This window comes from Podarcis vaucheri, assembly GCF_965113315.1.
Source record: "Podarcis vaucheri genome assembly, chromosome: 9".
Taxonomy (NCBI): domain Eukaryota; kingdom Metazoa; phylum Chordata; class Lepidosauria; order Squamata; family Lacertidae; genus Podarcis; species Podarcis vaucheri.
Window position 1 is genome coordinate 19,551,105 of NC_138767.1, and position 14,329 is coordinate 19,565,433.

Below are 14,329 nucleotides of genomic sequence, written 5' to 3' on the forward strand. Positions count from 1 at the left end.
AAGACTTAGTACCCTTTTAAACTCTTGACATACTTTTGTAAGGATGGATTTTGCTATAAAACCTGGCCAATTTTCACATTTTCTCAGGCTGTGTATAGAAATGGAAAGGCAGGAGCAAGAAAGCAGAGAATAAGATTTATACTGCGTTTTTAAAGGTGCTTCATCTTGAATATTGGGTACCCCGTTCATCTTTAGATTACCTTCATAACTTTATTCGGTCCCTTTCACTCATTAAGCAAATGATCCTTTTCTCAAAATCATGTGGTAGTTACTAAACTTTGGCCCACTTTTCATAGAAGTGGCATGAGAATGTTTCCAATTACGTTGAATGTTCACTTTGATAAGCAAGTGAAATTACTAAGGAGACAGGCAGGTGGGATTCTAAAGATGCCCAGTTGTTTGAACAAATGTACATGTGTGGTAATGCTTTCTCTGTAGCCTGTACCCATTCTGTCCTGGTTGGGATCCTCTTGGTAGACCACTTACTCCAGCTTCCATTAGTCCCAACCAGCAGGGCCAGTGGTCTGGAATGATAGTACAACAGCTTTTGAGGGACCAAAGGTTCTCCAGCCTTTGGTCTCCACTATAGACATTCAGCTGTCCCAAACTTTGCTATAAGGAATACAAAGTGGTGGCATCTGTCTTGGCCAAGTTAGGTGGGCAATGGGACCTGTTAGATTACCAAGTGGAAGCAGAAAGCCTTACACACCTTTTTTATTGTCTAAACTTGTATCTACTGGATCAGTTCTGAATCAGATGTAGTTGGTCTGCCCATCACTAGTTCGTAACAGAACAGATTTTCTACAACCAGTCGCAGCAGACTTATAAATGCTTGGGATGTGTGGAGTGTTTGTTGTGGCTTTAGCAGTACATCAAAAGGACAGTATTCCTTGTGATATACTGGCCTTGCAGTTTATGGTGCAATTAAAGACAAATATGTTGGCAGGGCTGTGTTCAACAGAGTTAAACAGATGCATGGAGTTGGCATTTGAAAATCAATCAAGATTCTGCACCAGGAAATGCTAATTTTTGTGACCTGTGTAAATAATGTCGTTTGAAGATTTGCATGGCTTCTTATATTACACAATTCTGATTTAGCTAGCCATGGAAGGGACAAGGATAATAAAGACACCCCCCCCAAAAAAAACAGCTGAAAAGCCAGGCTTTGTTCTAGCTTTTGAGAATTCAGTGGGTATTAACCACACATTGTCAAGTGCCTCTTGTCAGCCTTGGTGCTAGAAATTTGCATCCCAGTGCAAGTACAGTTAGTGTAAAGGAGCTGAGTTGCTAAAAGTGCATGAAATCCTGCATGTTCAGGTTCTTGCATGCAGTGGGCTGCGATGCAAACCTCTTTCTTCTCTTATCTATCTCTTCTGTCGCTTCTTTCCACAGGGAAAAGGTTCCCCTTCACATCATAGGTCCCAGATACACAAAATTACGTGACTGGCACCATGGCGTCTCAGCACGTGTCCTTAACGTCCAGTGACTTGCCAAGCTTTAAAAACAAAGCACGTGTCCCTTCCTTCTTCCTCTTTCTCTTCCACTTGCTTTGCAAATAAAGAAATGAAAACCATTAGCTTTGATTACATGAGAAATTCTAGCCTTTTCTACACTTTTTTTTCTAACAGTTTCCTACTGATGTGTAAAGAATGAGATGAACATGTTCTGTTTTAAAATCAGTATCTAAATAGGCAGCCAGCACACAAGTGGCATATAGAATATTCTAAGTAGCTTGGAAAAGAAACTCTTCTTGTCTATTGCAGAGAAAGAATAGGCTGCAGTAGTTTAACATGGAAAAGGGACAGTACATTAAGAAACCATTCTGCTAATTCTGTACAGCTTTGTTTGATTTTGATGGAAACAGTTGTTAGTTTCCTTATGTAGCTTCTTCAAAATCAGTAGTAGGTGCATTTTAGAGCGGGATGTAAATGTTTCAAATGCATTAAAGGGAAAAAAGGCCATTTTGGGGATTTTAGGAATGTTAGCATAATGCGACTCTGCTCAACTTGAGAGAAATGTCACTGTGCATACATGGTTTCTAAACTCTCCTCGGCTATAAACCTAGGAAAAATAACACTGGAACAGGGCCATGTATAACAACCAATGAAAATAGTATGAGGTAGTGAGTGTAGGTTTTATTTATTATGGGGTGGTTTTTTTCTTTGTCCTTAATAGCAGCTTTGATGGTGCATATTACTCTGTAATATAATGTATTATAGCAAATACATATTGATTTAATTTATGCTTTGTGAAGCTTGAAGAGTATTTAATAAATGTTACCTTTAAGTTAATTTCTTCCCTCTTGCCTTATTCTTCAAGTCTTTTGAACTCTGTCCATAGCACACACGTTGACAGTATTGGCAAAGAAGGCCGCTAGATACCTGTAGTGTTTTTAGAAAAAAATATGTTTGAGCAAATTTCTTATAGAAATGCCTGCATTTTGTTCCCTACACTCAATTGAAGACATGGTGCAATGAAACGGTCATACTTTTACTGATAGCAAATCTGCTATTTCTAGGCAACATAGAAGTGCAGGCAGTTCAACTCAAGCTGGTTGGGATAAATTGCTAAGCAGCCAAACAAGTGGCCAAACACTTGGCTTGGGTCCTGAACCAGCCAGTTGACTGAGCCCTACCTAATCTGCTCCCAACAGCACCGCAGGGGAACTGTAGACCTCTCCATTCTGACATAGCCAGCTGTCAGCAGAGTATGTCCATCTAGCACAAGGACCCCACTTCCTTGCAACTTCATCTTGAGCCAGCCAGGAGTGAGGTGCCATCCCTCACCTGGGCAGCTGCATTAAGGAGCTTGCAATTAATCGATCCTACCCATGATTTTAGCCCACAAGCCATGACCAGTGCCAGTCAGCCAAATTATAGCATTTGACATAGGTGGAAAAGAAGAAGAAATAACAAAAGAGCCCTGCAAGGAGGAAATAACAAAAGAGCCCTGCAAAAGAGTGAATTAGGGTGGGAGGAATGTTTTTACTGTATTTCTCTTTCCTCTTGGTTTTAATGTATCCGTGTCGGGTTATTGTCTATTTGCTTGGTTGTAATTTGCTTTGGATTGACCTGGACAAGATAACACAACTGACTGGCTGGCTGAATGAATGAATGAATATCCGTCCCAACTGTAGGGTACATGAGTTGCTTCAGAGTTGAAGATGGGCAAAGAGGAGGAGGCGGAGGCACCTTTTACTACAATGCCAATTCTTCCTCTTCTTTGCTGCACTGTGTTCTAAGCATCATTGTCAATGTACTGTTTCCACACATGATTTCCATTCCAGAGTTACATTGGAAGGGCAAAACCCAGTGAAGCCACATTTCCCTACTAGCTTTAAGCTCTGCTTAATTTTTTTTAAAGATACTTAATTAGGACCCTCCTTCAGGAAATTTTTATTATTATTTATAATTACAAATAAAGCAAACAAAAGAAAGCCTTGAACCACTCCAGCTTCAAAAGTTCTTTTCTGTAGCATTTACTTTGTTCTCCAGAGTCAACTGCCTAACAATATTTTCAGCTCACTATTTGTTGACTTATCTCTAGGGCAAGTCAAACAGGAAATGGAGATTTGAGGTAACTGCTCACTTGTTTGACATTAACAGCCACGTGTGCAGAAAACTTGAAATATGCCAGGGCAAGCTGTTAAACTACTAAGATGTGTTTCTGCTTTATTTGGTTACATTATAGAATTTTTTAAAAAACCAATAGTGTGCTATTTGTGATCAAATTCTATTTGACTCTTTCAAAACCACAAGCTGTTTCAATTGGGGGGGGGGACCTCAATCTCAGATTGGTTTGATTAATTATTACTTCATTGTTTTCAAACGAACTGAATTGTCACGTTTGTTGATGTAATAAAATGACACATCTCTGTTTAATGCATGTGCATTGCACCGTAGAGAGTAGTCTTCAGGAATGTTCGAAAACACCACTGTGCTGTGTATTCATTTAGCTGGTGAAGTGTCTGATTCAATGTAAACTCACTTTTGTTATGTGGACGTATTGTGGCTTTTATGTAACATTTAAAGTGATTTTTTTGGCACTAGAACATTTTACCTTATTTTACAGTTTTGCAGATGTTATTGTCACGAGTGTTTTTCCTCTGCTTTTGGGCCCATTTTGTAGACTGTATATTCATTATGACCTAATCATAGGTTTAATTTTCATAATAACTATTCCTTCAATGACCAGCTTGGTTCATAATCAAAAGAATGCCCTATAGCAGCTAAAGAAACTGAGCTATGAAGTCAGTTTCCAGTTCAAATTTCACCTCTGTCATGAACTCACTGGGTGACTAGGCAGGCCGGTCTTTCTCATCCTCCTCTGTCTTCCCATTTGGTATATGGAGAGTAATAACCATAGAAATGTAGAGTTGGAAAAGACCCTGAGGGTCATCTAGTCCAACCCCCTGCAACACACAAATCTCAACAAGATCATACATGGCATCCAACCTCTGCTTAAAAACCTCCAAGGAAGTAGTCCTCCATCTTCCGAGGGAGTCTGTTCCACTGTGAAACACGTCTTCCTATCAGAATCTTCTCCCTGATCTTTAGTGAGAATCTCCTTTCTTAAAACTTGGAGCTATTGGTTTGGGTTCATTCCTCCAAAGCAGAAGAAAACAAGCTTTATCCATCTTACATGTGACAGGCCTTGAGATATTTAAAGATGGCTATCCTTTTGTCTCTCAGTTTCCTCTTATCCAGGCTAGACATACCCAGTTCCCTCAACCATTCCTCATAAGGCTTGATTTCCAGACCCTTCGTCACCTTGGCTGCCCTCCTCTGCACATGTTCCAGCTTGTCAATATCCATCTTAAATTGTGGTGCCCAGAACTGGACACAGTGTTCCAGGTGTGGTCTAACCAAGACAGAATAATGACTAGGGCCACATTTACACCATGCACACAAAGCACACCCTTAATAAACTATATCTCCCAGGATTATTTGAGGGAACCCATGACTGTTTAAAGCAGTATCATGTATGATGTGAATCTAGCCTTACCCTTACAGGGTGATTGTAAGAAATATTTCTAGATAATGCATCTGAAGTCCTTTGAAAACTTGAAAGTGTCATACAGATGTTATATATCACCATTCTTTATTACTAGTCTAAAACACTTCCAGGAGCCACTTCACATAGGGTTGACATATGTCCTCTTTTTCCAGGACACTTTCTCTTTTTCATGGGTAGAGTTGTCATAGCTATCCATAGTTAAAAGTAGAAGATGGCAAATGTGTCCTTTTTTTGTTCTTTAAAATATGGCAATCCTACTTCCCAAATTCAGAGGGATGAAGGTGGAGCAAAGAGTAGTCATTTCTTACACAACTGGTTCCTCTACTTCTTGGTAATATTTGAATAACCAAAGGTGGAGGGTGTGGTGGTGCTCTGTTTCAAAGGTTACAGAGAAATGCTGGGAATTCTCCAAATATAGAAAGCCACTGCAAGACACAATGGATGTGCAGAATGAATAGTCCCTTTGCAATATTATCCAAAGGATAACCATGTTAGTCTCTTGCAACAAAAACAAATTTATTGTTGCCTAAGCTTTCATGGATATAGCTTCATGCATCTGACGAAGTGGACTGGAGCCCACAAAAACCTATACATAATAAAGATGTTAAGGTGCTGAAACACTTGTTTTTAATGATAATAGGCACTGTTCACCACCAAGAGCAACATTTCTTGCTGAAGGCCTGTTGAAATGAACGGCTTTTGCTGAGAAAGTTAAAAGTGAATATTTCTAAGTTTGTCGCAAGCCACTATAAAAGCAGTGTAAAAAAAAAGAAGAGTATTCTTCTCTGGCAATTGCTCAATTAAATGTTGGCAATTAATCTCAATCACAACTGTGTTTTGGAGATTTCTGGTGGCCCTCCTTATTTGCAGGGTTTGATACAGGTCAGGCGCACACATAGCACAAATCACCCTGAAGACCACGTTTACATTTATATTAATGCAGATAGGATTCATTGCTTTGACAATAGTTGTAACACGTTTTCTTTTTCTTTCTCCCCTTCCCCCTAAAGTTGTAAGTTGTTCTTTTCTGTAACTATTGCTTTATTTTTCAGTTTCCTCCCTCTGGATAACATATAGTGCACATTCTCTTTTCCTTGGAACTCCTCTTGCTTCCGTTTCTCTCTTTGCTTTCACATGACACATATCCCCCCCCACTCCTTTCTCTCCCCATCTCCTACTATAGGCCTGCGCCCACCCCATATCTCAGCTCTGTGCTTCTTTATCTGTTCGTTTCCATAAGCACAGGTTTTACTGCAGTTCCATTTCTTAACTGCTTCCCCTTTTTGCTGCAACCCATACCATCGAAATACTGATCAATTCTCATTGTACGTGGATTTGTGTTGCATTTGACAGTGTCCAGTGCATCCAAATCTCACCCAAACTCCCCATGCTTCTATTTTGACTACTTTGAATGGCTGGAAAGCAGCTTAGATTGCTCCAAGCCCATAACTTTTGTCATCACTTTTGTGTAGTCCAAGAAAAACTTTTTTCCCCTGGCACAATGAGCATTCAACTTACCTGGATGCCTGACCCCCTTCTGCTAGAACACTTGAAAGTTCTTAATAACTACCAGATTCCATTTCATTCTCAGCTGTAATCCATTAGCTCTGTCTTTGAGCTACAAATATGGGTCTGATGCAGGGTCCCCCCCTCCCCTGGTGAACGATGTGTCAATCAGTTTTACTGCAAAGATGGTATCTAGTAGAGATGTACACCCAGGCACCGAATTCTGGGGTGCGCCAGGCTCCCACCACTGAAGCCGCCTAAGTACTTAACTATCTACCTGTTATGAAATAATAAATAATTTTGATCAAGTCAGAAAAACAAAATACATATATACCTAGGTATTACCAAAATACATACCTACTGTTTCACTAAAGGACTTTCTGCTTTGTGTGCTCATTTACCAAAGACACGCCGCACTAGTGGCAGCGCTTGTCATTCACAATAGCAGCGCTTGTCAGACTCAGTGATGGTGCTTGTCATTCTCAATGGCGCCGTGCACACAAAATTAACTCTTATATCATAATAAAAGTTAATTTGGGGGCTGAACTAAATTTGGGGGCGCTGGGCGGATCGTTGCACCCCAGCGGCGCATATGCTAAAGTCTGTGCTGTCAGTGGCAACAGCACACAAATCTTAATCCCCCCCCCCAGCAATTCACATCTGGATGCTTGTTAGTAAGCAGCATAGATGGCTGGCTGTAGCAGACCAGGGTCGGAGTGGGGTGGAGGGGAGACATCTACACTGAACAGAATCAAGGGAAAGGGTGAACAGATGTACTGATGCAGGCATTTTCCTATCTACGCTCCCATTATCATCCCAGTACCATTGTCTCTCTCTCTTTTCTTTATCCCTTTTGAGCTGGCACCCACAGCACATTTAGCAAAAAAGGGGGGGAAAGTGAGAGAGATGGTTGGATTAAGACTTATGTCATGCTTTAGAAACATTGAAATGAGTGGTACAGTATAGAGATAATTAAATTACACCACACTGATCTCAGTGGAACTAAAGTGTGGCTAACAGAGTGATCCATATTGCTTGCTGCTGCAACCAAGGCTCTGCAAAACATGGAGCTCGCAACAGATCTGTAGCCCACTGATTCATGGCAGCTGCAGTAGAAAGTGAGGCTGGTAGATAAAATCTGAGCTCCGTGTCAATTTTAGGTAGTAATTTGGCCCATGGTAGACTTGATGCTGTCAAGTGCTGGCTGTGGGAGCACTTCAGGAACCCAGGCCAGCTAAGCCTTGCCCTCAGAATACTCCTTTTGGGTGCTTTCTGCTGGACTGTGCTGGCAGTGATGCTGCCAGTGAACCACCTTTCAGAGAGCAGAAAGGGGCATCTCTTCCAGCAGGAGGCCAGCTGAGCTGGCTGAAGTGAGTGGAGGTAAGTCTATACTCAATCCAAGTCCCCCTCAGCCGAGCAAAAGAGGGGTTTGGATTGCAGCCTTGCTTAGTGCAAAATTAGTGCAAAATCAGTAGCTCAGAATTTATCTTTGTGTCCTATGGCTAAAGCAATAATCTTCCCCTCTGTTACTGAAATTCTGAACACTCACACTGGCATTTCTTAGAGGTTTAGCAACTCTTGTTTTATGGAATGTTAAGCTAGATATTATATAGCCTCAAAACGTGTGGCTGGTTAAGTAAATCGTGTGTTCTCTGTTACTATTATGAATAAAGCATATCTACAGAACTAACTAATGGATTGGAAACCCAGCATTCCCATACAGTAGCTACCCAGACCTGCGAAATACCTGATGTGTCAGAACAACCACCGTTGCCAGCTCAAAGGTCTGTTTCTCTGTCCTTGTTCCATCCATTCATGGTTCACTGACATGACTAAACCTTATTGTGGAAAACCGTTTTGCACCACACATGAATGCACATGACACTTGAAGAAGTCATTATTATTCTCAAGTAGTTCATCAGACTTGCACTAAATTTGATAATTAAGCAAGCATTATCCTTGTCACAATTGTCACTGCTTAATGGCACTTCTTTATTATTGGACCAGTGGATTCTCACTCCCTATTTTGGAAAATGATGGACCCAATATACTCACTCCCCATGAATGGTACTGGGCACAGCCAGCACTCCTGTGTGTTGTGTGCATGAGAAGCTGTTAATTGTGGGGGAAGCATTATTGTGAGATATTTTTTGCACAGGGCAATGCACACAGCAAAAAGCAGGGTGCTGTGGCAAACTGGATTGCTCTTCTTCATTAATTTTAAGAAAAACAACAACTTAAGAGCTAATAGTGCGAATGAGATATTGAAGCTGTATATGTGTATTCCATGGCCAAAATAAAAGTTATTTCTGTATTGGACTATGATTTGTTCTGAATGCCCTTGCCATTTTTACTGAAACTTCCATTATTTAATTTCAAGTGTGTTTTCAAGGCATGCAAAACATACACAGCTTTTAGGATCTCCCTATCACTGTTATGAAACAAACTTGAAAATTCTCACCAAGGTCTGAATTGCATTGTGAATTCAGCTTTGACTGTTCCAAATAAGTTCTAGAAAATCTAGAAAAAGCTCCAACCTTCTGCTTCGGCAGTGGCTACCAGTCAGTGCCAAACTCTTGTAGACTTGCTGTCACTCCAATGGATTAATAGTTTTGTGCACAAATACCATCTGTCAAATCACATTTAGATGTAGAATTTAACATTTTCTTCATAAACTTGACTTATTCTCTGATTTTGGGGGTGGAATTGAAACAAACTGCTATCTATCAGGGGAGAAGCAACTTCAAGTACTTCTGTGGTAACAGATCCAGCTCTTATCACTATTTCTTCAACCAATCTTCCTGGTCCTAATCTTTCTACTACATCTCACAAGAGGTAAATACCTACTGTTCTGTACTGGATTATTAGTTTTGAAAGTTCTTCCTTTGCCTTATTTACTTCCTGTTAATGGGAAAGTGAGTTATCCCAGCTGGCTAACACCTTCACATCCATCAGTGGTGAACCCTTCTTATCCGGGGAGGGGGCACTCCCTTGACAGAAAACCTTTAGGGGCTGTATGTTGGTGGTGGGCAAGGCCAGAGACAAAAACTGAATGGGGCAGTAGATGCAAATCCTACCTTTGAATATTAGGCGGTATTCCAGCCATGCAAAATTTCAGACTCACCCCCACCGCCTAGCTCTTTTCTTTCCAGACAACCATTACCACAGTTCAAGGACACATTCTAGCTCAGGCATGAATTGCAGCCAATAAGGGGCATGGCTGGCTGTGTAGAGTCCCAGATTAGTTAGACAGGGCTGCATTTGGCCCCCGGGCCTGATGTTCCCCACCTCAGACATAGCTAATCCCAGAAACTGCCAGCACAAATAACAACAGAAACTGTGTATCCTTGTTGGAGTCTATGAATTAGACTTCTGGTCAATCGTGTGTACCTCTAAAATTCCACCACTGATTTTCACCATAACTGGTTAATCTAGCCCAGTGTTTCTCAACCTTGGGTCTCCAGTTGTTTTTGAACTACAACTCCCTCATCATCCCTAGCTAGCAAGGTCTGGGATGATGGGAACTGTAGTCGAAAACCAGCTGGAGACCCAAGGATGGGGAACACTGGGCTAGCACAGCATTTTGTCTTCTTTGTCGACAGACAGATATTTGCGAATCCTACGTGAGCAGAAATTGGTTGGAGATAGCCATGCCTGTAAAGTTTGTCAAATTAACCGCGTAGTATGGGAACTTAAGCCAACTTCAGATACATTTGTACAATTGCTGGGGGTGGGGTGGATACTAAGAGAACTTCTGGTGTTAGAAACTTTGTTATTTTCTTCTTCAGAGAACTTTTTTTCAACAATCCATTGGAGGCCTTGCCCAAGTGTGCACCATATCCACCTGCTACTGTTCATATTTTAAGTGATAGCAGCCAAGTAGCCATTGTGTCCAAAACTGCATCAACCTACACTAGGTAGTTTCATACTAATTTATTACATTCTGTTCAAAGCATATCATAAATTATTTCTTAAAACCGTTTATTACTTATTCTCTGAAGCTCGCAAAATGCCTGTCAAACTTTGGTGAAGAACAGCGAATGTTAGGTTTCCTAAATTTTCTCTCTGCCTGCCTGTCCGCCTCTTCTCCCTCTCTCCTCAACTTTCTCCATAGTCCAACTTCCCTACTTCTGAGACCTATCCTACAGCTCTGCTCTACCTCAGATAGTTGCTCTGCCCTAGCTTCTGCCAACCTAGCAGTTCAAAAGCATACCAGTGCAAGTAGATAAATAGGCACCGCTGCAGCGGGAAGGTAAACAGCATTTCCATATGCTCTGGCTTCAGTCACAATGTTCCGTTGTGCCAGAAGCGGTTTAGTCATGCTGGCCACATGACCGGGAAAGATGTCTGTGGACAAATGCCAGCTCCCTCAGCCTGAAGCAAGATGAGCACTGCACCCCATAGTTCCCTTTGACTGAACCTAACTGCTGGACCTAACCTTCCAGGAGTCATTTACCTCTACCTCTACCTCTACCTCAAGTGACAGTCTGTATCCAGAATGAGTGAGAAGGGGGAGGTGAGGTATTTCACTCTGCTCAGACATTCAATGTGATCGAGAGATGGAAGTTCAAAATGTCTCTTACGTATGGTCCACTTTTGCTGGGGGCAACAACAAATGTATTTGAAGCTCAACCAAAAGCAAATGCTACTTGCTTTCATATCACAGCATTTGTGTTTTCTCCATCACTTCCTGAAAAATTCAAACAAGTCACAAACTATTCTGAATTGGTTCTGGTCTAGAATGTAACTGATGGCATTGCAAATGCTTGCATTTGGCTAGTCTGAGAACATGCAATGCCCTGAGAACAAATAGTTCAAATGTTCCTACAGTAGATATGCTGTTGTCCACAAGATGGCAGCAGGACTCAGTAACAGCAGAAACCACAGATTTTCTGATCAATAGTTCCCATGAGCATCAACGTAAAAGGCAAATCTCTGCTTGCAGTGGTATTTCATTAGACACCCAAGTTAAAATAGCTTCTGTACACGGACCTAATCTTCAGTGATGCTGCCATCTCTCCCATCAGCATGTATAAGCATTTTTGTTGTAAGCTGGTTAGCGGTTTTCTTACACTCAAACAGTATATAAATTTTGTCAAATGGATATAAGGGGACATGTTCTGTATGACTGTTGAAATTTGCGTTGTGTGTACTCCAGACATATGCAGTCTGGTTGGTATAAAATTGGAAATGTTGGCGCACAGGCTTTCTTAAAATCCTACACTGGCTGATCTTTCTGAGTTGTGTCAAGTGACCCTGACTCAGTATAATTTTTAGTTCTCCCTTATGACCACCATCCAAGTTCTGTGTTAAGTATGGTAACATTCAAGTTCAGGGAATGAAATTGGGCGTATAATTTTTGTCAGTTACGAGCTGGAGGAGTGCCATCTCCGGGGAAGGAAACCATGACTGCCTTCGCATTCTCGTTATCCAAAGTTGACTTGAGTTATCCAAAGAGGGGGGGGGGGGGAATTGGACATTTGGCAAATATAAACACCGGATATTTGTATACCACAGGTCTTTTGAACAGATGTAGTTCATTAAAAAAAACCGAAAACCCTATCAAGCACCATAACTGTTGGTTACGCCTTTTATTAGGTAACGTTTAAATAAATAAGTATGGTATTTGTGTTTAATGTATCATAATTCTTGTTGAATTAAGGTCAAGTAGGATAAAAACTGGTTCTCCAGAGCTTTCCCCAGCTCCTGCAAGGTTGGGTGCAAATGAAGCTGATAATAAAAGGAGCCTACCCCTGACTAGCACAGTGGCAACTCAGACATTTGAGACCCTTATGTCTCCAATTGCTCCAGAGGGATCTACTTTGACAGTCCAGACTGGGAAAACTGCATTGGTGCCCCCTCTTCCTGGCAGGTATTGGAATCCTAGAATTTTGAAGACCAAATTATTTTCTGTGCTTTTTTTAAAAAAGGGAAATAAGGCTCCCTGTATTTATTTTGTGTGTGTGCAAAAGCATGGCAAGGGGGAGGTTTTGCTTTTATCCATAAAATTTAAACTGTAAAAGTAAATTCTTTTCTTTCTGAAATGCCAAGAATACATTGCAGAAAAGTTTGTCCAACAAAAACAGAACAAAAAAATTAGTAAATATGGACAGAGTGACATTTTCAATAACAGTAAGTCTTTGGCCAGGTAAACTGGCCACAAGGGAATTATTGGAAGCTTAACCCTAAGCAATAACAGCAATGCTGACACTCCTCTTCTGATTGTTCTGGGGAGTCTAGTAACTTTGAAAATATATATAATGCTTCTGAATACTAATGTTGCTCAAAATAATCTCATACATTCCCCCCACCACCCCCGGTTGCTGTTTTTATGAGGGGTCAGCTAATTTTCTTTTAACATCTGAAGTGAGTTATTCATTACAAAATTCAAGCTCTGTGTCCCAATGACCTGAAACCAAATACTCCATGCTTAAATTCATGGAAGACGATCAGAGACGATCATGCATCAGATTTTCTTTACAATTGCCTTATAAAAGCCACCATGCTGATTTGAAGCTTTAAATGAATTATGGAGATACATCTTAAGAAGATCAAAAGGAAGGTCTAAACCTGATACAAAGTTTAAGCTTGCTTAAGCCTATTAAAACCTATGGACTTCAGCAACCCCATTGAAATCAGTGGGGCAAGCATGCCACATTCTCTGTTGGATTTAGATTTGGATTCTCTATTGATGACAGAAACTGCTTCAGACTCAATAACATTCTTAAGGAAGAAAAAGTGGAAAATGCATAAATTCAGTCAGCCAGGCCTTGCTGACTTTTCCATACTGGGTTAGTAGTGCAGGCTGAACTTCACTTTTGAATGGCTATGATTCCAGTAACTGCATATCAATCAAAGATGCACTTAGATATTGGGAGAGCTATGCTATTGACTAGTCCAACACATTCAGTACTGTACTCCTGGTCGGTCGGGAGACTCAAAGTCTTTCTCCAGCCCGAACATCACAGCGACTGATGCCTCAGAGACATCAGCACACTTCAGGATCAGCAAAGTGTTAGCAGCCAGCATGACAGACCCAGTAGAGAGCCAGTGTGGTGTAGTGGTTAAGAGCGGTAGTCTCGTTATCTGGGGAACCGGGTTCGCGTCTCCGCTCCTCCACATGCAGCTGCTGGGTGACCTTGGGCTAGTCACACTTCTTTGAAGTCTCTCAGCCCCACTCACCTCACAGAGTGTTTGTTGTGGGGGAGGAAGGGAAAAGGAGATTATTAGCCGCTTTGAGACTCCTGAAGGGGAGTGAAAGGCAGGATATCAAATCCAAACTCTTCTTCTTCTTCTTCTAGCACAGCAATATTGGCTAAACTACTTTATTTACATATAATACACTCAGAACATTCTGACTCAGCTCCTTCCTCATCAGCATCAAACAGAAAAAAGAGAGAGAACACAGGACAATAATTCTACATCACGGAAACACAGTAATATAAACATCCTGTCTCCATCACTTCCGACTATGTGGAATGAAAACATACACCATCATGTGATAAAACAATTCCATGACTGCAACACGGGGAAAGAATCCTAACATACACACACACACATACAATGCTGCATTATTGCTATTAGATTAGTCCAGGCAGTCTTTAAAGAGAATGTGAAGGCAACAGTTTTCCTGTTTTGTCTCGATTAAAATATGAGAGCCATCACCACTGCGTGGGTTGAACATAGTCAAACTCCCATTACAGAGCCGAGTTTAAAAGTCTCTGAAGCAGTTATGAAAATTTCATTAATGAAATTGTACGCTAGGTGGCTTAAATGTCTCTCCCCCCCCCCAAAAAAAATCATAGAA

General features: G+C 41.1%; 1 protein-coding gene across 5 annotated transcripts in view; it reads left to right on the forward strand.

Annotated features, from left to right (window-relative positions):
* The window catches only part of PDLIM5 (PDZ and LIM domain 5), a 123,104-nt gene that overhangs the window by 75,428 nt on the left and 33,347 nt on the right, over nucleotides 1-14,329 (forward strand). For 4 of the 5 annotated variants that reach the window (XM_082236379.1, XM_082236378.1, XM_082236380.1 and 1 more), the window contains 5 exons: nucleotides 3,547-3,576; nucleotides 8,196-8,306; nucleotides 9,253-9,357; nucleotides 10,311-10,439; nucleotides 12,185-12,394. The exons of the other annotated variant lie outside the window; for it this stretch is intronic. In XM_082236379.1, coding sequence (XP_082092505.1) covers nucleotides 3,547-3,576; nucleotides 8,196-8,306; nucleotides 9,253-9,357; nucleotides 10,311-10,439; nucleotides 12,185-12,394 — 585 coding nt within the window. The remainder of the gene's footprint in view (nucleotides 1-3,546; nucleotides 3,577-8,195; nucleotides 8,307-9,252; nucleotides 9,358-10,310; nucleotides 10,440-12,184; nucleotides 12,395-14,329) is intronic. 5 annotated transcript variants of the gene reach the window in all.